Below are 24903 nucleotides of genomic sequence, written 5' to 3' on the forward strand. Positions count from 1 at the left end.
GATGATTCTGTTCATAGACTCTTACGAGGAAAAAGGCCCTTCTGACTCTTTCCATTTCAAGAAAATATACTTGTATTGTCTTCCACTCAATTCCCTTGTTTAAATGCCTGTGTTCGTGTATAAATGAGCTGCTCTGGTACAATGCAGTACAGTGTGTACAGTTCTCAATCTGTGCACTGGGTATGTGGTCTCACGCTGCGAAGGGCAAGAATTCTGCTTTGTAAAAAAAAAAGCTGTTAAGAAATAATCACCTCAGCGTGAGATCCTTTTTGAAATGAACAGTGCTCGTTCTGGTCTGGCAGAGGCAAAAAGGTTCTGTGCAGTCATTATTGTTTCTCACATGACCCCCGCTCTCCCCTGGTCCCGGTTCAGTAACCATCACCGTTGATATCTCGGCAGGCCGGCCAGTTTGAAGTGGCCGCAAACGACTGGCAGATGTGTTGGTGGGAGGGCGATTACAGCAAGTGCGATAACTCGTGAGTCAGCTTGCGGAGTTAACCCCCTGGGGATATCTGTATATTTGGAAAGTTGCCAGGCTGGAAATAAAAGAGGGCAATTTCAGGCAAACGCTCGGTCACTTTTCTCTCCCCATTCCTTTGGATCAAGTGTGGGAAGAGGGTCGCTGATATTTGGGTGCCGCTAATGTTCTACAGGGGAAAAAGTGGGCGGGGCACTCAACACTGTTTTTTTTTTTCAATTTGCAAGAGCTGTATGTATGCATCTGTGGTGGATTTATTTCGTTAGTTACACATGCAACTTGTAATTCTTTGCCTGATCTTTTTTTTTTTCACTTTTTTGCTGCATAATTGTTACATTTACACTGTACACCTATGTACCTTGTTACATTCTCGAACCCATTTCTCGCCAAAGCTGTGAAACTAAAAGCATTTATTTTCAAGATGTATTTTTGTGTTGGGGAGATGTTTATTTATATAACGGGTTTTGCCCTTACCCAACGTATATATTAATAAACACTGTATGCTCAGTGCTTGTCCGAGAGCTTGCTAAAAAAGTCATAGGCTTACTCATTTACCTTCCAGTTTTCATAAATTTGAATAGTCCAATTTCCTACTGTCTTATTTCAAGTCGGCAGTGAATGAGGAGATGTTTAATTCAACTTACTGAGGTGCATCAGGGTGCAGGTAACTTGTTGAAAGCTTTACAGCTTTTTTTAACTTACAAATTCTTTTGAACCGCAGTATATTAGTGAATAAATGATTTCCGTCATGTAAATTCATATTTTCCCAGACCCCTCCTCCCATCGGTCCCAGTTTATTATTTCCACCCTGTGGTTATGAAAAGTCAGGTCAGCTACTGATTCTACTCTGACCTGTGAGCTATCACTTTTCATGCTAGGCTCGTTACTCGTTGAATCATATGCACCGTTATTATCTCTGCCCGAACGTGTTGCCTGAGTGAAGGTACCAGGTAGTAAATCAAGCCTTCCATCAATGAGCTTACACCTCCTTGTCCAAATGATGGAGTCAGTCGGAATACCCACTAATTGCTGAAATTCATGCTGTGGCCGCTGCCACAGTAACCCGGGCATTCGGAGCAACCCCGGTAATGGAGCATTTAACTCCAGGATTGCCCCCCAGGAGCAATATGTACACATTCGTTTTATTAACGAGGCTTTTATTGAACATTGTGGGAGGGGGGGTTGACATCCATTAAAACACCCACCTTGTTTATTGTGCAAAGATCAGTTTAATCTCAAGGTTTATGATTCACAGATTGTTGACTGTTGCCCAATGCACGCTTACCATTCATCCATTCCACTGTTTATAGAGTTCCCTCCCCCCACCATGCTTTATTTCAAAAAAGAGACGGACCCTTTCAGTACGTTGTTGACTGAAAGCAATGCATCCATTTGTCGTGCCTATCGTGAAATTTTATCTGAGTAACTACGGTATCTCCGTAGTATGCAATGTACAAATTATTTTGTTGGCTTTAGTGTGTTTTTTTAGCTGTCATATCATAGAAAGCATTGTTATGCATATAAGCTGATGGAAATTTAAAGAAAAAGATCATACATGTATCTCACACCACAAATTACTCTCAAAAACAGTGCTTTTTAAAGAATGTTGTGAATGAAAACCTCCAAGAAATAAATTCCAGTAAGCCTTAACTTGACATGAATCCAGTGCTTCACTGATACAAGTCTATTAGTAGGAACCCCAATTGACCTTTCAAAGCCTCTCCAAGCACCTACTTGGCCTGGGCCACACTATTTCATTGCTAGAGATGGCGAGAGACAGATGGGTGGGTGATGACGGAACTCTCATAATTGATATTTAGGACGATATTAACACTCAAGAGGAAGTGCTTGTTGGTATGATACTTTCCAAAATTACTGCAGTGGGATTTGGTTTGCTCAACAGCTCTTGAAAACAAAAGTTCAGTACATTACTGTACCTTCAACATACACCAAACTGGGAAATCTACTTTTGCAACAAAAATTGAATTTCTCTGAAACACATATTCTCTGCAGCATTCATTCATGTATATGGAGTTTTTCAGTCCGAGTGGTCTTCATCAGGATAAAGGATAACGAAAAGTCATTGCACCTGTCCAGAGTTACATAATGGAGGCTTTGAAGTTTGAGCATCTCAGATAAGCTTGTACTACATTGTACTGTGATGCTACTCACAAACAGAGAGCAAAGTAAGAAAGTCTAGTGCAGCCCGCTTGCTTTTTTTTTAACACCTCGCCCTGCCCTGCAATCCCATTTGGGTCCCTGCCAGCAGTTCAATTGGAGGACTTTGCCCAGAACATATGTTGCCCTTTTTCTTTCAAATCAGTGAGCTACGGGTAGTTTTGGAAATTTTCTTGCCAGTTTTTAAGTATGAGAATCAGTATCATGTATCAACATACTCATTGTGGAGGCTACACGAGTATCGAAACACTGACACAGTGGAGACCAAATTTCACGGCAATTTTACCGGGATAATTATTGTCCCCACAACTCAGTTTTGGATTACCTATCAAAACAAAAATAATTGTTCCCAGTGAAGGCCTGGGCTCACAAAGTAACCTGTGAGGCATTGTAACAAGCTCAAGTACATTGTATCTGAGACCTTTCCTTCATGGGAACAAAAAAGTCTGAAGTCTGTATAGACTATACCAGCTCATCCATCGTGCTGGTTTCACACATTTTGCCCTGGCCAAACTAGAAAGAAATTGAATAGATTAATGAGGGGCATACAGCAGGTACACATATGTAATATGCATTCAGATGCAGGTGAGACATTTTCCTTAATCTGTGCAATGTGTACGTGCAGCTGCGGTGGCATATGGAGATAATGCTGCCTCACTGTTCTTCCGTCATCATAATGAAATGTTCAGCGACCAAACCTCAGCCTTTGTATTTCCTTGAATGTCCTCCTACTTTTCATCTGCACATACTCGTAGACCCATTCATTTCTTGCTTCTCCAGTTTCCGAACACTTTTCTTCTTTACCGAGTAATGCCATTGTCTCCATATTTGGAATTTGCTAGGACCAGCATGCCTGACTCTGCATGCATGTATCAAGTTTCACCGTCTACATTGGGCACATGCAGACAATATTTACATGTACATGTGCATAAATTCATTGCACTGAAATACATGCACATTTCTTTTGTTTATCAAATTGTATGTGTGGGGGGGGGAAAAGATCAAGGTAAAAAACATGAATCACAATGCAACAAAAATTTGTCGTAGATTTCCAAATCTTCACCTGGGTCCTGTCTGACTGGTTTATTGAAAAAAATTGTCTTGAAAGTAATGCAAGGGGATAGCATGCACAGGGAAAAATTAACTCTGCACAGTTTTGGAATTTCTGGATGGGCCTACAGCACTTTGAACACTTTCCTTACAATTTTTTTTTCTTTGCAAATTTGGCCCGACAACTACAAACAAAAGTTGGGACCATTTGTCACGGGAGAGGAGAAACAATCTGTCAACACCAGAGCGAAGTGTTTGTGTGGACGATTTTGCATTGTGCGCAATAAATTTCATTTACCAGCAGGATCAATGAATCATACATTTAGTACCAGGACTGCAGAGTGCAGAGGTTCCTCAGAATTTGATTTCTTGCAGTACACTCGAACCATTGTTAGAATTTCCTGAAATGCACTGGTACGAATTAAGCTGGACATTGCCGGAGCTTTAGGCAGCACTGAACTACTTCCATGTCCATGTATATGTACATGCCCTGAATTATGCCTGGCACAATAGCTGTCAAAGGAACTAGCAGATTTTTTCATCCATGAAATATTGATTTTTTTTTTTTTTTTTAGGTTGTAAACCTTGGGCTAGCACATTCTTTCTGACATATGTATGTGAGTCCTTGCCAAATTGGTTTTGATAGGCAGACAGGTGCAGCCTTTCATGGCTTGTATGTAAGCGTGCACAGCCATTCTAAGCATTGCAAGGTTTAAATTGAAAAAATAAATTCAATTTCCTATGAAAATAAATTTGGTCCCGTTCTTTGTTTCTTTGCATATGAAAACATCAGTTTGTTGGTAAATTTTGATGCTAAATACGGTAAATAACCCCAGAAATGACTTCCACTTTGAAAAGTCAATTGGCAGAGCAAGTTTGTCATCCTTTCTGTGTTTTGTATTTGAAAAATACTTAAAATTACTACTTAGATATAGGGTAGTTAAGCTGTGTATCATTTCATTTCATGCTGTGTACTGTGGTTATGGAAGACGTCACAGTTGTTCAACAAGAGTCCTGTAGAAGTATTCCCAGAGTCAGATTTCTGCAGTTCAGATGTGGGTATGATCATTTGCCAATTTATCAGACAATGAGCTTGTTCAGTATTTCAAAAAGCCTAAGTCTATTGGGAACAAAGCACGGGTGAGTCGGCGTGTGGCTTTGTTGATAGGATAGACTTTCACGTGCGCACATAGCCGTTCCCGAATAGCCTCGTGATGAGCATGCGCTGCGGGAATACCGAACATTTAAAAACCCTGGTGGATTGCCAAGACACGTCTTAATTAGTAAATGCCTACATGTATGTACAAGTGCTGAGTGGCAAAATGGAGGCCACATCGTACCCGTAGTACCATGGTCTAACCACTTGTGTCATCACCCATCCAGTAGACATTGCCCATTAGTGCCCTAACCATGTTAGGCTCTTTTTAACTGGGCCACATTGATACCGTCTTCTGTTCAAACAACCGGAGTGCATACAGTCAATACTCTGACACCCAGGCAGACCAGGCTGGTTCTAGTTGTTAGGTAATATTGAAGGACGGGCTAAATGAGCAGTAGCTAATTAAATGTCTGGGATAATTGAATCAAAGTTGTGCCTGTCTGCCAATAAATGTCTGGGTCCACAGCTGAGACTGACGTTGATTTACAACCGGGAATACTTCAATCCAGTTATTGCTCCAGAGTCCAAGCCCTTCTGATCTTTATGGATACACATATCTGGAGCAAAGGTTTCATGTTTTTCAAGTGCCTAAGCAATATTTTTTTAAATACAAGTCTTGTGTTGCTTCGAATCCCATTTAACCTGATTTCTAATTGTTGTTGTGCCGTTTCGAGAGAAATTTGATGCCTTTTGAAAAGTCTTATACTCATGCGAAATTGCATATTGAGGGTAAAAGTGCGATATTACCCAAGATGGAAACCTCAGTGCTTCAGCTACTTCTTAACTAAATTTGCCTGAATTTTGCTGTTGTAGAGTTTGTTAACTTTGGTGATTTGTTGTCATTTCAGTTGGTGACAGTAGGCCAGTGACCAAAGATCTTTCACAAATATTTTAATTAGCTTATTTGGGGATCGCAATTTGAAAACAAAACCGCAAAATGAACAACTTCTCTTTGTGATGACATCAAAGAAAAATCAAAAAATTTGAATCCTTAAAAAGTACACTTTTTCAGCGGGAATTACCGTAGATGTCAGATAGAGGTGGGGAAAACTGCACGAAATACATGTACAAGTATGTTCCAATTAAAATACAGATTCTGGTCCCTTTAAAACATTACCATTACCGGTAGTTTTCGGAAATGCTGTTGCCCTGTTAATTGTAAGAAGGTAGTGGAATTTCAGTTGTGTTGTGATGCTATTAAAGAGTTCAGGTTTGCTGAAATATTTGCATTGAAGTTCAGTTGTTTCTTGTCTGTTGGATGCAAATGTACTGACTGTAACCGCATTCCTGCGTACGTGAGCACACAAGTTCTTCATCGTGGAGTGATTCATTTGCAGTTTCAGCCATGAGCTTGACAACCACTAGGCATTGTCGAATATTGCTATTATTTGTTTGTCTCTGGTTTTATGATAGTTAATTCAGGGGCCTGACATTTATAAAATGTAATACCCAGGTGGTGTCACCTTTTTTTTCCTTTTTATGTAGCGAGGAGTGGAGTGTGATCTTTGTCTTTTGAATATGTCATCGTCAGGGGCGCGTGATCATGGACATACTGCGATTGTTTCCAGCTGAGCTTTGTGCATACAATACTTGAGACAAGGTCATTTGTATGCGTACGTGCATTTGTAATCATTGATCATGAATACACGATGCTGTGTGAAAGATGTTCCACCCCAAACAGGGTAGATTTGTGCATAAAATATGACAGATTCAGGTGATGTCTGAAATTGAAAGCCATTGCTGTAGTGGCACCCTAACTTTTCCATGTGAAAGTGTTAATTCGGTCACGTTCTCACCAACTTTTAAAAAGAGGTTTTGAGAAAAGAAAAATGGAAACAATAAGTACGGTAGTGGTTTCACCATTAATTCCATTTCACCATTTTTTTGGGTAAAGTTTTTTCTCGTGGACCAAAGAGGTTGTTAACGGCATGACCGAGCGTCCACTTTCACATGGAGTTGCCCACCATTCTTGAACGCAGGTTGTACTAGCACAAATAATCCTCTTAGACCCTACGACTTGTTTACAACTTGCCAAAACACCAGCACCTCACCGATGTAATGGTGTCTCCAGAGAATAGTTTGAATACAGTCATTGGTTGTGATTTTTATTTTCTGCCCGCATAGCGCAACTGAGCACATTCAGCTCAGCAAATTTACGTGCATGTACATGTATGTGCGTTTCAAGTACATGTAAGTTCCAAGTTTCTAAATACAATTAGGCCTACATGTACTACAGTCCTGACCCAGTTTTAAAGCATAAGCTTGTAAGACAGAAATATCTCCTAAGAATTGACGGAATATGTTTTTCGCATTCTAACAGGATTAGAGATCACATTTCTGTATCACTTTTTGTCAGCAACATGAATCCCATCGGGCCGTTGGTTTTTTTTTTTTTTAATTTTTGAGCCGTGAAAAAAATTGAGGCGGTTGGCAGTTGAATTTGCATGCGTAATGATAAACCCGTAACTCATGTCGGAGGCGCCGTCTCTGTGTAAATTGGATTCATTCCTTGACTGGAGATGGGACAGGGTTGACACCGGACAGTGATGAATGGCGACAGTGGCCAAGTTAGTCATAGCTCAATGTGCATTGCGGAGGACCAGATGGCTGGCTGTATGCAAACACCAGCCCCGTCTTGAGTAATGAGATCAAAATATAAATGCAAATTTTTCAGTTACATGGTCCTGTTTTTGTCAGCGTTTATTAATTGTGGCTCCTGGACAGGTGAATATCTTTCACCTCGTCATTCAATATTGATTTGAATTCAGGCTAATGTTGTGTACACAGTTCTGTGTATCACTTTGGGCACCAGTTTCAAAAAGGGAAAGAAATACAGAAAAGCTCACCAGGAAATATTTTGAAAAGATACACAGAGTCTATAGTCTACAGTTTAGTCATTTTTTTCCCCAGGTTTGCTTTTGAGCAATGGAAAAGCACCAAACTGGATTGACTTAGAGGAATTTAGTTGAAGTGCCATTCCCCGACATAAAATGTTTTTTTGCATTTTCAACTCAGGAGGGTGTGCAGTAGCATATTATTAAACCACTAGCATATGCATGATGTTGTTTTACTATGTACATTGTATTCTCTGATGAGTATACATGAACATGTAAAATGTATTTTAAAAAGCCACATGTAGAATAAAGGCCATCGTGCTATGGAAGAAGGGTAAAGTGAGCATGGAGTAGGGCAATACAGTTCCTAACAGGTTGAGGGCTGGTAATGGACATTTCCAAGCTCTGCATCTTGCCATGCAGAGACAGGTGTTTTAGGTAATATCGGTGTCCATTTTGGAGGGAAATATATTGATGAGGATACCACCTCATCAGCTGCTCTTTAGATATAAATGATAACCAGATTAGCTCAGAAATGATCAGCTGATTCTTACGATTTAATTTCCATTCCCCACCCAGGCTGAGCGTGTCAAGCTCCTGCGACCGGCCGGCAGCCAGCAGCGCTACACCCTAGCCAACCCGTACACAGCCCTGGGCCGGGACCTGGACAGCGACAGCAAGGATAACACCAACAGCAGCAGTGGCAACACCGAGGAGGACGACCAAGAAAACAAGGGGAGCAATGCCTTGGCTTGCCTAGAGGCGATGGTGGCCAAGCACAAGAAGGCCGAGGCCGAGATGAGGACCCAGTTGGAGGGGTTGAAGAAGAGCCACGCGAAGGTAAGGATGATCCCCTCCCACTCCGGGCAGGGCCCCCAGAACAGCACGCACTTGAGTTTAGACCTGTTTTGTTTTACACAGATCCGAATCTCTCGGTTCACTGACACCAGCACCTGCCTCGTGGCAAGTCAGCGTTAAGATCACTGATCGAGATCCAGATCTGTGTGAAACAGACAGGCCCCCTTACATGTGGATAAACCTAAAACAAGTTCCCAAGCCTGCTGTCTCCCGATCGGACGTCCAACGCTCCAAATCATTCTGCTTCCTTTCTAACCAGTCAGTGTTTGACCACATCATTATGGGGCTGTCCTTCCTTCACAAATTTAGTCTTTCCGAAAAAAAAAAAAAAAGGCAAGACAAACCTGAAGTAGTGCCCTTTGCTCTGTACGCATGCAGTCACCTTGGTTACTCAGACAGTACCATGGTCCTTCAAAACCACCCAAGACTCTACATGCCATCTTATCCGGAGTGATGAAAGGGTATCACCGCAAGTCCTCAAGGAGGTTGACACAGGGACAGGCCGCATCCTCGAGTGCCGGCAAACAAGACATGGAGTGGATTTTAATTGAATTTGCATATCCGAGACTTTTTTCATTTGCCTGGTACATTAGTCTGAAGCTTTTGATTAGTGATTGGAAATAGTTCTCTGGTATATCATTGAAACCTGAGCTCTATTCCCGTGCACAGAGAAGCCATCTGCTTGTTACATTAAAGGTAGCCAGTTTGCATAATAGAACATTCTGCCCCCCCATTCCGCATTAGCGCTTTCTGATATTTCAATTGTGATTCCAGCTGTTAAAATAATAAATGCTTAGTTAGAAGTTGAAAAGATTTCATCGCATTATGTTGAGTTCAAAGGCTCAGAATAGTTAGTTTATTGCTTCTGATTAATTAATTTGACTCGTCTCATACATGTACATGTAAGTGTGTGCACACAGTGAGGAAATGCTTCATTGCTGGCAGTTTGAAAATAGCACTTCCAGCTACTGAAGTTTTTCGAAAACTAAAGGCCGTTGATAAACATGTCGAGTTCAACATTCTGCCCCAGGATTCTATGTGAATCCTTTTGCCATGTTTCTGAAAGCAATTTCAGCTGTGAAAATGCTGAATGTTCACAAGAGTTTTGGAGAAGATTGCAGTGCATGATGACATTTGCATTGAAAGTTGTATTCCGTGTCTGTTAATTTCTTAATTTGTCAGGTTTGGCTTCATTTGTTCGGGTTTGATTTGAAACGTCACCTCAGGTGACTAGAAGTAGCTTTGGTCATTCTTGCTACTCCTGTGTCACTCATGAGAGCTCAGTGCACGCAGCAAAGAATTACGGAGCTGGGCTTTAAAAAAATTTAGATCTGACCAGTTATCCTCCCTTCCCACCGTGCAGAATTGTTCATTTGCATGCTACTGCAACAGTCTCCTGTGTTGGATGTTAAAGACATATATGTTATTTCTTAATTGAGTCCCAAGTTGGCTTTTCATAACGTGTCCCAATGGGTTCCAATGGCGTTTTGTAACTGGTCATTTGTAACCTGCCTTGTTTGAGACACAGCTGACTCTGTTTATGTTCAAATTAAGTTTGGGAAGGTTACTTATTTGTTCTTTGCAAAACCCTCCTGTCTTTCTCCCCCTCTAGTGGCAGGTGCTTAATCGGTTCAATATGTAAACTTGTTAAAGTTGTTTCAGACAAGGCTATTCTTGGAGTCTTCTCTCCAGCATCAGCACCAACCCTTTTTTTCTGGTGTGTTGTTTGCACAGTGTACCGTTACATATACACATATCATGGACACATACAGCTCTTGGCACCTCTTGGCACCTCCAGGTTTCCTGGTGACAATGACTGTCACTGTTGGAATTGTGAAGAAAGGAGTCCGGGGGGGGGTTTAATTGCCTCCTCCTAGAAATGTGGCTATATACATGGGCTGGGAATTAAGTTAGAACTTTACTCTTGTTGAAAATATTTTCTGCCAGCAAGTGACTGTCAAGTTGTCAGGGATGGAGCAGATTACATGTGTAGGTCGTTCAACCTGAATCTGATTGTGCTGGTGAGGTCTCAAACTGTCTTACAAAAGCCTTAAATTTTTTGGGTGTGATTTTTCCTGACATGATTTGCCCTTAGCTCTGGGATCCAGTGCCTTTTTTTTCCCCCCATATCTCGGCTCTGTCTTAATCTTCGGGCCTCAACACAAAGTTGAGACCAAGACCATCGGTCATTGCAGGACCAATCTCTGTGACAGGCATGAGATTCTTTAGCACGAAGCTCAAGTTTCCCAGTTGAAGGTTGGTTTGTGCCATTTGCCTGAAAATGTGGCACGTGAGTTCTATGTCTCTTTGCTCATTCTTACAAGAACTTATTCTGCTTCACCGTTGACATGTGTCTTTTCCTGTGCTTGATCAGGTGGTGGCAGAACTGGATGAGGAGAAGAGAAAACATGCCAGTGACACAGCCCAGGGGGATGACGTCACCTACATGCTGGAGAAGGAAAGAGAGCGACTCGCACAACAGGTAAAACAAAACATACAGTTGATCATGGATGATCCCCACAGTCCGCAAGTATCAACAGGAACAGATAGATACTCTTTTCTGGACTGAGAACACGTAGAGTAAACTTTCATACATGTATGATTACTTGTTGCTAAGTAGTTAGTCCTTTTGTTTTATGCAATGGTGTTTTTTATGTACATGTACCATACTCTGTTGGCATACATAATATCGGTAACCCATATTTACAGCAAGTTGCCAGTTTATGTTCTACTTTTACAGTAAATACTGGTACATATCTTCTTCTTTTTTTTTTTAGGTTTTCCCTTTACTCAAATTCTTGTTGTATGCATCATGTTAAAGTGAAGACATTTTTTCTGACTCACTTCTTGCCATACAGCATTTGTTCTTCCTCCCCCGCGCTACCTTCCACAGTCATTTGTGAGTGCCACATGAAAGCCCCATAGGGTTTTTTTTTTCCCTGCTTCACCAAGCCCCCTCTCTGCCCCCTCCATTCAGCTGTTATCCATACTGCGTTGTCAAACTGTGACAGACTGTCTTCAGGGGATAACTTTCTGCAAATCATTCCAATCCTATTAAAGCTGAGCACTTGGCATTTACATGTATGTCGAAAAATAGTTGAATTCCAAATCTCATCGCTTGTATTCATAGTAATGTGAAAATACTTCCTTGCATTGTGTACGTGTCTGTATGCTTCCCAGTATTCCCATTTTCCTTTCATAGTTTGGGAGGAAGAGGCACATTTCTAATTTTCTCTGATCAATTTACAGCAGTACGCTGAGCATTCTGACCAGAAAAGTTTACTTCAAAACCTTGAAGAACTCGGCTGCTCAAACCAAACTTCATTTTCCAGATCCAACTTCCATTTCACAGCTCAAGGTAGACAAGCATTCTGGTAGTAATATGTGAGGATAATGCACAATGAAAGAAGACTGCAGTACTGGGAAGAGAGTTGAATTTATACACTGACTAGATTTGTTTTGATAGGAACAACGTGATTTACATCAAGCGCACTGTATCATTTTGTATGCATGACTTCTGGAGTAAAATAAAGTGCATTATGACCTGCCTGACACTGTTGGCCGTTGTCTTCAACAGTGGTTGATGTTTTATTCAGCATCTGAGACACACGAATCTATCTAGAGCATGAGACACATGAATCTATCTAGAGCATCTCCGTGAGACAGCAAGATTTCTCCGGTTCATCATCCCACTTCCCTCTCCCTTCTCCCCCGATCATAAATCAACCGGTAGCAACCTCCCCCCCTCCATCGGGACGTTTTTGCCTTACCGTGGATCCTAATCCCTCCCAGCCCCGCTGTATTAAGCAACAGCATGCTTTGATTTGAGTGTTTGCCTAGCCTGAAAGCAGAATCGGGGAAAAAGTTCCCATGGGAGCTGGGTACACTGCAGGTGTAAGCCACCCTCTTGTCTTCGTGATTACAGGGTCATTTCCTTATGTCAGAATTTCATGTCAGAACCTACACTTACTGTATGTCCTGTGTAAACATATCCAGGTTTCAGGTTCAATTTTTTTCCTGAAAATGATGGTCCAAATCTTCTTTCATCCCTAAAAAAGTCCTTGCCATTAGCACCCCCCCTTTCCAGATTGGTAGTAGTTGCCTACCGTTTTGAAATTGTTAATCCTTTCAATTCCTTAAATGAAAAAAAATGGCAACATGTCTCCGGGAGAAACAACCCCCCCCCACATATGCCATTGGTTGCATGTAATGAATTTTTAAAAAGAATCTAGCACAGTGCTTTGCTGAATTTAATGGCTCTGCCAACAACTACTTTTAAAATTTCGACAAAAGAGCTACGTACATTTGTCAGTGTATGGTTAATAGATCTATGACGCCTTTCTTGCTTGGTCCCATAGAATGAATATGTAGGCTAGTACGTTTGGTAGTTACACTTTGGTTTGCATTTAAAAGAAGCTGAGTTCTTTGTTTGAATGTGTGTGTATCACTCATGTTGGCATCCTGCCGGAATGGGCACTCGGAGGGTGAAAGATGAGAGCTCTCATTGATTTACATCGTGCAAGAATTCGTAATTAGGCCTTTAACTCAGAGGTGTCTGAGGTGACTTGCGACTCATACATTTTGTTCATTTAGGCCACATTTAACATTAAAAGCAAATTGTCTCAAATTCACAGTGACAAATTACTCTATTAATTTAACAAGAAAGCACACAAGCTAAGATATTTCCTCAGTACAATTTAAGTTCTTGTTTTAATATTTTTCATTTCCTTTCTGCTTTCTTAAAGCTTGAATTTGAAAGAGCACAACAGAAGAAGTTGGAGAAGGAGACCAAGAGATCCCAAGCAGCTCTCATTCAGGAGAGGAAGAAGCACCTCCAGTTTGCCAAAGTCATTCTGGATGAGCGCAAGGTTCTCTTGATGGAACTTGGCGAGATGAAGCAGCACATGGAAGAACTGGAGGACATGATGATTGTCAAGGAAGCTCAGCTGGCCAGCGCCAAAGGCTGCCTCCAGAAGGAACGCAAGCGGCTCACTAAGATGGAAGCCGGCATGGAGAAGCGGCTGTCCGAGTTCGACATCGAGCGGGAGCAGCTTCGAGCCAAGCTCAACCGGGAGGAGAGCAGGACTCGGGAGCTCAGGGAGGAGCTGGACGTGGCCAACAACTGCATCAATGACCTGCAGCTGTCTCTGGCTGAAGCCAGGCACACTGATGCTTCCAACGGCAACCAGCAGAATCCCACTTCTGCCACAAATGGTGGAGATGCCAAGGGTAAGCCTCTGGGAAGGGTTACCGGGTCTCCAATTTCAGCTGCTAAAACGGGAAAGATCAGCACTCCAAGAGGAATCAGGACCCCTCCTCGTTATGACAAGTCAGAAGGCTCTTCCTCTGGTTCTGAGGAGTTGTGTAGCCCCCTTAGTCCTGTGACTTCTGCCACTAAGCATGTGCCAGGAAAGCCTCAGAAGAACAGTTACCAACCTCAGTACGGCACAACTGTGAAACCAACAGATGCAAGGAGCGTAGAAAGCGACAATGGAAAACCAGAGGTGAAGGCATCTGCCAAGCAAAAAGGTTCCTTGTTGTATTCCAAAGGGAATGGAAAGCCCTTGAGCCCAGCCTCAAGTCTTGATCGATTGAACAGAGCTCACACTTCATCTCCCCCACCTCAGAGAGGCAGCAAAATTCCATCGAGCACTGGAAACACTACAAGATCATCTCTGATGTCACCACAGCAAAACAGGAAAGGATCTGCTGAAATAGAGAAGCCAAGCCCGAGACAGCCACCAGCACAAGTACCTTCTCCAAAACCCACGGCAACCAATCTAGTGAGACCCACGGCTCTGTCTAGCTCTCCATTCCTGAGAGCGGTTGATGCTTTTAAAGCTGGTCCCAAGAAAGCAGCGGGGCTTCCTGGAGCACAGCCGTCCCCAGTTGTCTTTCAGCCCGCCAACAAAGCTCCATCTCCAAGTGTTCCCAAAGCTGCCGTGTCGCCCCTGGTGAGCACAACCAAAAAGCCGCAGACCTTCAAGCCACCAACACCAACCCAGCCAGCAATGCCCGTCTCAAAAATAAACCCACCGAGTCCATCAAGCGCCATCTCCCCCACTGGAGCAGAACCCAGCTCACAGCCCGCCAAGACGGGAGTCCAGCCGCCCACGTTCACACCCCCAGTCAAGCGCACTGTCTCCCCACGAGGTACCCCACCACCAGTACCGCCCAACAAGCCCACTCTCATCCCACAAAAGACTAACGCTTCTTCTTCTCCATGCACTTCTACTACCACAATCACTTCACCCGCTACGACACCACTCAGCCGACCCGACGCCAACAAGAACACGTGCCCCCTTGCACCCCCTCCCGTATCAGTGCGGAGGTCGGATTCGTTAGTGGAAGCCCGTAGACAATTTTACACCAACAAGCTGAGTGGTGGTCAAACTAACCCACGGGGCGGCGGCTTGGATAACCAACTGCTAATCAGTGCTAACAACAATTCCAACAACTCAAATGCTCTTGACACTCTTGCCATTGACACTAATGATGATTTTCTTTACGACGCCAGCGAGCAGCCTGGCCCACCTTTGCAAAACCATGCCCAAGCTGCGCCCACTGCACAGAAATCCACAACCCAGGTGGGTGGGGACATGCAGTCAGTTTTAAAGCTCAGCGGGGCCACGCCCATTCATAGCGATCATGGCTTTTACCATAACACCCTAGGGCCACGTCCTGAAGGTAAATTGTCCCTTTGAACCACTGCCAACCTTTGATTTATTTACCATTTCCTGAATTTTAACCCACAGAAATTGTGACGTCAGCACTTCTGTGTCTTACACGTGTACTTAGTCTGGTCAGTGTGAGAGACAATCGTGCCAACAAGTCCTGTGACCTTCCCACAGCCAGAGGATGTGGCCATATGTTGATGTCTGTATTTCACAGACATGACCCGCAATGTTCCAAATTACCTGACATACTGCGACCAAACCAAATTACTCAGAAATGGTTCATTTGGCATTTCATGGGTTCCCTACTCTTTGTTCTGTCTGATGATGCTGTGTCACATACCGGTTGCTTGCTACTGGTAGTTCGCATGTAAGCCATCACTGGCTCACCATGGGAACTATCACTGAATGTACATGTACAATGTATGTACAGTATACTTCCATGAAGAAGTTCATTCAATTTTAAGTTCAAACAATCTTAGAGAAAAAGGGCATTTTCTCTTGATTTTAACGATCACAGAAATCCCAATTCACGGATAAACTTTTGAACTGCAGACTTCAAAATGCTATCCTCTTCCACAAAATGAAACATTTGCATTTTATGGCTGTTGATTAGCGACTCATTACAATTTGTCACTGATTGAAGAGTTCCAACCTTCCTTCAGGCCAGCCCTTAGCTGTCCCCTCCCCAAGGTCCTTCCCCCAAACTTGGCCAGACTGGCTGTTTTTTCTTTTGCCTAGAAGTCTCTCACACTGACCTTGCCAGACAGATTTAATCCACCGCCTCTGTTATTAATCTCACTGGAATACCCAAATCACTAACTTGCTAACCTTAATAATTGTGTATAACCCGGACCCTTTTTTGGGAGGTGGGGGACCGGACTGTCAAACAGGGAACTGACTGCAGACATGTGAATGCATAGACTGCCAGCTATGGCTGCATCCGAATCTGTTGTCTAGAGCTAGGTCTTCGCACGCACAGGCAATAGACCTAGCCGTAGCTCTGGAAGCCCATTTCGGACACGACCTAAGTTTGCAAAAAATTGAATTCAGCAAGGAAACTGTAAGATTTTATTTGCTGAGTGCGATCAAAAGAGGGCGCAATATTCCTATAAACATTGGCAATGTGGGCACATTCGTTAAGGGATATTGCACATTTTACATACACATCCTCACATGGCCCTACTACAGACTGTGCACGCTTACAATGGAGGTCCTGCCACGTACTTGAACTTTTCAAAAATGAAAGCAAACCACAAAATCCTTACATTATATTCTATGGAGCTGGTAGCCTGTGTATGTACATGTGCGTGTCTGTGGAACTAACACTTTGATAGCCTCCTTGCAAGTTCACTTGTAAACCGTTCATTGGCCACGGTGAGTGATTATGTCATTACTGACCTTTTTGCCTAGGCACACTACTATGCCCTTCTCATGCACAGGGCAGAGCATTTGTTGCTAGCCAAAAAAAATCAACCTTGGGCACTGAGCAGTGATGACGTAGCATACAGTTTAGTTAATATGGCAGGAGAAATTTTCATTGTGGCTTAAAAACCCTGTGAAGAGTTCAGTTCTTTTGTACCCTTTCATGGGTATGCACAAACTCAGGATCCACCATTTACCGTCTGTGCTTTTAGTTAATAGAGTACGATATTGGATGTAAATTGTTCCCAGAGGTCACATCTTGGAGATAGTATGTTGCTCAGCATTTTGGTTGCACACTTATACTTTGAAATTGTTCATGTAGGTTCTTTCAGTTAATTTTCAGCTACTGAGAATTTAGACCCACTTCATGGAAATTTTGTTTTTATTTTATTCATTTTGGGATTCAGGAAGTCATGCTGGACATTTGCAACACCGAGCACAAATTTACATCCAGTGTTCCAATTTTTTTGTACATGCACATGTATGTGTTAAAATTCCCAGCATGGCGTATTACAGTGTCTTGTTTCTTTGGTTTCCATTTTTTTACCCATCCATCCCTGCACTCCACAGTGCTCTCTGCTTAGAAAATACCAATGTAAGTAAAAAAAAATCATTCTTAATTTGTACATCTCATTCATTATGTTTCAGTTTTAATATTTTCTTTTCAACATATCCTTGCCTTCGTATACTAAGTTCTTGGTTACATTTGTAGCTTTATTTTGTGTTTTTGTTTTGTGCATTTTGTTTGTGTTTTTATTTTAGTAGCAAAGTTTTTGTTGTAGCTGTAGTCACAATCTCTCCCAAAACATTGTGACATTCCAGTTGAATGACTTTTTTTTTTACTGAGTTCGTCATTGTAGTGATTCTGTATAGACTAGAATCTGTAACATCACACATTCTTATGAACCTCTACAATCTGCCATCTGTGATGTCAAACTACGTCCTAAATCAGCATCATTACCTTCAGCTACAAGTACATGCTGAAGCCCATGTACGGCAAGAAGTCCTAGCCACAAGATTTTTGGACATGGTCCCACTTTCACAGGTGGTGGACTGTATAGGACTTTTGGGAGGTGTTACTCAGAATGCATCATAATTACCTGGCTGTGGCTGGCACTACTATGTGTGTCTATGGGAGCCACTGTATAGTGGCTGCAGCCGTTTCCCATAGATGTATGTGCTACTCCAAGCCATAGCCAGTTGATTTGGACACAGTGCAAAGAACCTGTACATCCCTTAGATTTTGGTGATTGGTTTTGGGGTGTTGGTTGAATACACTGGTAGAGCAGCTCTATACATTACTGAATGAGTATTGTGCTGATATTGTCGTTCTCCTCAAAGCCTGTCCAGCAAGAGGATAACATCGTATAGAGGTTGTTCACGGTAGCCATTTTTCCAGCAAGAGCTTTTCTTTCGCAGAGATACACAACAGAAGCAGTATACCAGAAAGATGGCAGCCATGCACAACCTCTGTCACTGTAATTGTACCAGTGCTTTCCCACTGTGACCGTATCATTGAGGAATAAAAAGAAAACTTGCTATGCTCCACAGCAGGGAATTTCTTTTTGATCATTTTGAAAAATTCACTTCAAATTCCTTGTTTTTGTTGATGAATTTATTTGGCTCCAGACTTTTGAATGTTGCTGGATACACTTAAATCTAGTTGTGTGCCTGGAAAATGTCTGAAGGATATTATTGCTACATACAGGGAACCAGACTTCATAATTCAAATTGCAGTTTACACAGGATGTACTTCCTCAGGATTTGGTCAGAGTTTGCTTTTAGTGTTTTTTTGTTGCCACTTTGTCTGTGTGTCCATTAGGTTGTCTTTTGTCGTCCACTTCTTGCATGTTGGTGTATGTCTCCTGGTCATTTTTTTTTAACTAAGTCTCCCATTATGCATGGTCAGTTGTAGCAATGTTTTTCTCGATTTTTTTTTATCAAAGCCTTGTCGGCCATATTTTTGTTCAACGTAGTCTCACCACAGTTTTAATTTTTTTCCCTCGTGCCAAATATTCATGATTCAGTGACAATGCTTTAAGCACATTTGGAAGATTCAAATGTGTGATTTGTCACTAAACTGAGTTCCAAAGCCGCTTAAAAGGAGATTCAAAAGAGTCCTGAAAACTTCAGAGATTTTTGCAGTATACTTTATTTTGCCTATGAAGCTTACTGAGCCTTGAAACAATGAAATGGAGGGTCACTGCAGACTTTTTAAAAATTGGCAGCTTTTTTGGGGGGGAGGGGGCCTTGGTTGGAGTTTGGCTGAATATGAAGCCCTGTGAGTGATGAAGGTGTACCAGCATGCCCATGGACCTTGAAAAATCCTGCAGTTTAAACAAGACTTCCTACTTCTCAAAGCAAACTCAGGAGGGCGCTGTTTAAGTAGGGAGCCAGTGTGCACTATAAATAGGGAGATACAAAAATGGGCTGCCCCTGTGGACACCAAATTGCTGCAAAATCCATTTGTGCACACACACACATGAAAGCCTCATGTATCACTGCTCACAGCGTCCACAACACTTCACAACACTGAACTTGGAGATGCACGTAGCATAGCTGGCATGACCTTCACTTCTCTCCAAAGCCTCATCATGAATGGTCTTTTTTTTCTTCAGTCTGCAACTACTCAACTTCTCTCAGGTCCCCCAACCTTCTGTTGGTAATTTGTTATTCCTTGCATCGGGCATGGCAGGTGCCTGGGTCTTTAGGCACTCGATCCATCTCAGTATGAAATACCAAGCCGTCACTTTGGGACATGACAGTTATAAAACTCCTCAGGGGGTCCACTGGGGATATGCACAGTCACAGGTGATGAGCATTTATCTTGCATCTTGTTGCTTCCTGATCAAGAGGAAGGGCTGTCCTTAAGTTAAAGGGGCCTACATGTAAGTCTGTCCCAAGCTGAAGTGGCGTTTTAGGCAGATGGTGATGGCTGTCTTATCCAGCCACAGAAATGATGGAGAATGTAGCCCTCTTTCTCTTGGATGGGATGCCAATGTTTGGAATGCCGCTTTCCCAACTGGTACTCGTGGGTGGAGGGTGAATGAATGGGGATGTAAAATGGTTCGCTCGGAGACACCAGTTGACCTCTGACCCCCTTCAATAGCCGATCATTCGACCAAACTCTTTCCCTCTTTTTGTTATTGTAAGGAAAAAATGCACGTACAATTTCATTTCTTATTCAGATTTCTGGAATTTCTGAAAGCTGTCTGTTTCAGGAAAGCTTTTTTCTTTTTGATTATTTCCCTCATTACTTTTAGTATTTTGTATTTAAATTTACATTTTAAGTTTGTAAGAGTTAATTGTTTTGTTTCATGTCAGTTTTTAGAATGTTATGCATGCTGGAGATCAGAGGACTGTGTTAGCTGCTGTATGTTATTCAACTTGCAGTTCAGTGATCAGTGTAATATGCGATTTGTAGATGTACTAAGGGTGAAATAGTCTTCTAAAAAAATTGGTTGGCACCAGTAATCACTACCCATTCCAGGATTTCGAAACTTTGAAAATGCCTTCCCATACCCTTTAATGTACAGTGTACATGTAAAACCCAAGTCCCTGTATATCAAACTAACAGTGTGGAAACAATTGTATTCAGCTATTGCCAGGAGGGGTACTATATTTATACCGCATCAACATGTATACAGGAGCAGACTGGCTCGTGTAACCTGTGTTTTGGCGCGAGACAGCCAGGCTAAAATATCCACACATACATCAAACACGTTTGTGTTTTGATTTACATTTAGATACTCGCATAATATCTTGGGTTAGAGGATTTTCTTGGTGTGGATTGCACTTGTACGTCATAGCAGATGGAAGAGCACTGTTCAATATTTATGCAGCTCAGAATTTCCTTTTTTTCATTTCTGACTTCCTAGTTTCAGGTGAGATTGAGAAGCTGTAATTTTACAAGAGATGACGATATTCAAACCCACTCCAACTTTCTGCCAAAAAGAAATTCCTGACTCTGTTTAGCACAAACTAATACTTTCCTATCTATTTATGCTTGACAATCTGTCGTCAAAATTTGGCCAGGTATTGTCAGGGATTAATCATCTGCAACATACTAGGCCTAGACATATTAGGCCTTCCAGCAGAGTGAAAAATCAAGATGGACTTAAAGGTTATACCAGACAGGATTGTCATCAGGGTGTGTGTATTATATGCTCCAAGTCTGGGGTGACCTTTTTTTGGAGGGGGGGGGAACAGCTCATGAATTAGTACTCTATAGCTTAGGAAGTCCATGCAGCTATTCCAGAAACTCGTCATTAGGTGAAAAAAGATCACTAAAGTGGGCTCAAGGGAGGGAAACTGTCATGAGAGACAGATCAGCTTCAGCTCACTTCTGCTTGCTGCCCCCCCCCCAACACCAGAAACTGGAAGTGGGTCGGTCACTTCAGGACGTTTCTCCCCTCTCCTTCTGTCTTGCAGGTAGCTCACCTGTTATAGCCCGGCTCCCCCCTTCCACTGCCTCCCCGAGCTCCCCCTTGCACCTGGCCGCAGTGGAAGGGGACACCGCCACCATCTGTAGATTAATAGAGGAGAACCACAGCCCCACCGTTAGAGAAATTGATGGCTCTACCCCTGTACATGCCGCGGCCGAGCATGGCCAGTTAGGTGAGGACCAGTTTGATAAGCCCATCCAATTTTCATGAGATTTTTTCTTTAGGAACCAAAAGTTACTTGACAATAATCCTTGACTGATAGATCACCCCATCCCCAAATGGAGAGGAGTGAAAAAGCACCAAGGTCAATGTACTTTAGCTAATATAGATGTCACCGAACTGGCTTGTTTAGGGCAATCTTAAAAACAGATGTCATACTAGATGGCCTTACAGTGACAGGGGTGGGTTTTTTTTTTATATTATTTTTTCAGATTTCTGATTCAAGAGTTCTGGATTCTTGAAGGGTTGATCATTGAGGGTTTGGTGCTGTTCGGCACTTCATGAGCAAAATCCCCGAGCAAAACTCGCGCAAAAAGCCATTTGACAGAATGCTTGCCTAGTATGGCTTGTTAGCTATTAAAAATCCTGTTGCAGTATTTTTATCATCATCACAGCGACCCCTCTGCACAGTGTTTCAGGGAAATCTTTTCGTGTCCCATTTCCACCTTTTGGTTGTTCCATGCCAAAATACAGGGGAGAGACCATGATTTGGCTGCCTAACAACGCACTGGTCATATATGCAGTGTCCCTTGAGTTTGTAGTTACCATACGCTGTGTGCACCAACCCCAGCTGGGACAAGATGGCCCAGAAGTTGTCGTCTTTTTTAAGTCATGAGACCTCAACTTGCATTTTCATCCACAGATTGTTTAGAACTACTTTTAGACCTTGGAGGTGATGCTAACATAGTTAGGACCGATGGTGTCACGCCCTTACACAGCGCTGCTGGACAAGGACATGCTGGGTGAGTCTTGACACAAGTTCCAGATTTTTAATACAACGTGAGCGGGCCAATTTCATAGAGCTGCTTAAGCACAAAAGTTGCTTTAAGCGCGAAAAAACATTGCTCGATAAATCAGTTAACCAGCCAAAATTTCATGTGATGTATATTGTTTTGGGATTGTATTTAGCTGTTTTTTGGTTAGCATGACATTCAGATAGAGTTTCAACTGGTAACCTTTGTTTATTAAGCAAAGTTTTTTCCTGCTTAAGCAAATTTTGTGCTTGAGCAGCTCTATGAAATTGGCCCCAGCTGGTGATTAGAGTTTCATGAGACCAGTTTTAACCAAAGCAGAGTATCTGATGATAGGCTTTTGTGTCAGCCAGAGCTATTACTGACCTGATTACAAGTCACATGATCATAGTGTAGTTGTAAATCATCATTCAGTCAATGTTCAGGTGGCAGTCTATTCAGATGAAAAGACATTCCTTCATTTTTAGACCCCTTGTACTTGTATATTCAACATAGGATTTGACTTTTTATTTATTAGTTATTCTGAACACTCAATTCCTATTCAAGAGAAACTATACCAACATTATGCCAAACAGTTTGCCTAGAGATTTGTACAGAATTACATTGACAGAGGCTCACAATCTGGGGACTTATTTGATTTGTGTTGTGTCATTTCTTCATCCCATGAAGCTCTCTAAATCTTTTCCCTCACCAGATGTTTGAGTGCATTGCTCGACAGAGACTGTAACCTCTGCACCCCAGATTCCCTCGGCTGGTACCCACTCCACTGGGCAGCAGCTAATGGTCATGCAGAATGTGTCAGAATCCTTATTGACCGTGGAGCACCGCGAGACTGTGTCACAAAGGTAATGCTGGCTGAATTTTCCCAGCTTAATGGGCTGTAGTGTAGTTGCAGGGATTCAGAGTGTCTAATATAGGCTTTGCATGGTAGCCTTCTTGCAAGGCAGTTGGTCTACATTGAAACCTCCTTTGTGCACACCAAGTGGAACAAAAGCACTGACCCTGAAGATAATAGCTCTGCAGGCCCTCTGTATTTGAAACAGTCCAAGACTTGAGGCTTAGAAATGTGATGATTTGTGTTGGAATCCCATCTTGTCATGCTATGCTTGTTCATTTGAATAAGCTGCATTAGGTTTTAGTTCCCAAGTTAAAAATGAACAAACTTTCCACTGCCTTCTCTAAATTAATTCTTCATTACACTCTGGTGCAGTGGTCAAGTATTTAGCTTTTTTGGTTGTCATTATATGACTCAAACAAGCTGGCAAACTACTACATCGGTTTGTTCTCAGTCAGTTTTAACACTGTTCAGCAGGACATTTGTAATTCTTTCAATTTCAAAATTGGTCTTATATGTTCAGGGTGGATGGACCCCCTTACACTGTGCTGCCAAATACAGCCACGCTGAATGTCTACAAATCTTACTATACCACGCATATCCCACTGCTGCCACCACAACCCATCCTGACAACAGCCAACCTGCTGACAGGGCTGTGTCATGTGACCTGCTCAACATGGCAGACCAAGAGGGATGGACAGCCGCTCACGTGGCAGCATCGACAGGGCAAAAAGTAGGTTGGAAAATAATTCAGCCTCGCTCCCTTAAGATTCGGGAGAAATTTTAGTTTCCAAAACACTCCACCTTTACCGCTTCTTGTCAGAGGACGTCTAAACATGATCTGGCAATCTGTATACACAGGCACAGCTGATGGGTTAAAATGGCAAGGGTGCCTTGACACACCTCCAGCTGATGTGTAACCATGATAGTCCCCAGTTTGCTACTGTGCTCACGCTCAAAGTCTGTGGAGGCAGACTTTGAGCTGAACTTGAACTTGACTGCAGTACTCGGCCTCTTGTGTAGTTGCAAATACCCTCGGGATGCACCTTGTAGTATTAAAAGAATATGAGACTGCACTACAAAATGTGGGAATACTGTTTGAATGACTCGTGCGCATCAATATTCATGGTATTTGGCCGTACTGCAAAAGTTGGCCGTACGTCTTGCCCTTTTTGAAAGTGGAAATTTTTAGCCAAAGGTCATCTGCTAGTGGTTAAGGGGTCATTGTTATGCTTGAGACCGCACAAAACCATCACAAGACCTCCAGTCTCAATTCAAATCATAAGCTATTAAGTTGAACTGCTACAAAGGCATTCCTTTGTCATTGGTCATTCTAAAAATCGTGCCTGGTCTTTAGAATATTCTTGTTTTTGCAAGTGACTGTGTTAGTATTTTTTCATTTTTTTTGAGTTTATAGATTCAAAACGGCCCTTCATCGCAGCAAGTTTTGTCACTGAATGTTGAAACATTTGCACCATTTAGCAGAAAAATGTTTAAATCAACCCAAAGGGCTGGGGAATTTAAACTATGTATTGCTGGGTTCATTTCAGGAGTGTCTTGAGGTACTGTGTAACTATGGCGACCTGAACCTGGACGCACGAGACAAGTGGCGCAAAACTCCAATTGACGTTTCAATAGACTCTTGCAAAGAATTCTTCTCAAATTTAGGTAATGATTTTGTTGACTGAACTTTATCTTGCACCAAAAATTGTTTTCCATCGCAAGAATTTCAACCAAAAAAGTATTGAGACTATGCACTGTGTTTCTGAAGGTCACAGGTCTTAATCTAGTAATCGATATGTAACTGAAGGTTAACATTCATGCATATGAATACAGGCGATTCACAAAAGTGCACCTCGAAGAGTTTGCAAGGCGTTGGCCAATCACAATGCGTGAAATCTGTCGACCCTTTCGTGAATCGCCCATATTGCAAGTCATATCGTCGTTCTGAAATTAGAGGAAGAATTGGTGAACGCTTATGGTTGAAGTTCCAGAG

At 42.3% G+C, this 24903-nt stretch overlaps 1 protein-coding gene across 8 annotated transcripts in view; it reads left to right on the forward strand.

Annotated features, from left to right (window-relative positions):
* Positions 1-24903, forward strand: part of cttnbp2 (cortactin binding protein 2) — a 74965-nt gene that overhangs the window by 26716 nt on the left and 23346 nt on the right. For 6 of the 8 annotated variants that reach the window (XM_022225573.2, XM_022225574.2, XM_087135451.1 and 3 more), the window contains 8 exons: positions 8279-8539; positions 10932-11039; positions 13303-15244; positions 21088-21273; positions 21964-22063; positions 22767-22917; positions 23431-23640; positions 24458-24575. In XM_022225573.2, the coding sequence (XP_022081265.2) occupies positions 8279-8539; positions 10932-11039; positions 13303-15244; positions 21088-21273; positions 21964-22063; positions 22767-22917; positions 23431-23640; positions 24458-24575 (3076 nt within the window). Of the gene's footprint in view, positions 1-8278; positions 8540-10931; positions 11040-13302; positions 15245-17226; positions 17252-21087; positions 21274-21963; positions 22064-22766; positions 22918-23430; positions 23641-24457; positions 24576-24903 lie in introns of all 8 variants that reach the window. The other 2 variants (XM_022225575.2, XM_022225578.2) reach the window with 2 other exon arrangements.

This window comes from Acanthaster planci, linkage group LG04 (assembly GCF_054643075.1).
Source record: "Acanthaster planci isolate LZ-2023a linkage group LG04, COTS_SCS, whole genome shotgun sequence".
NCBI classification, from domain to species: Eukaryota; Metazoa; Echinodermata; class Asteroidea; order Valvatida; family Acanthasteridae; genus Acanthaster; species Acanthaster planci.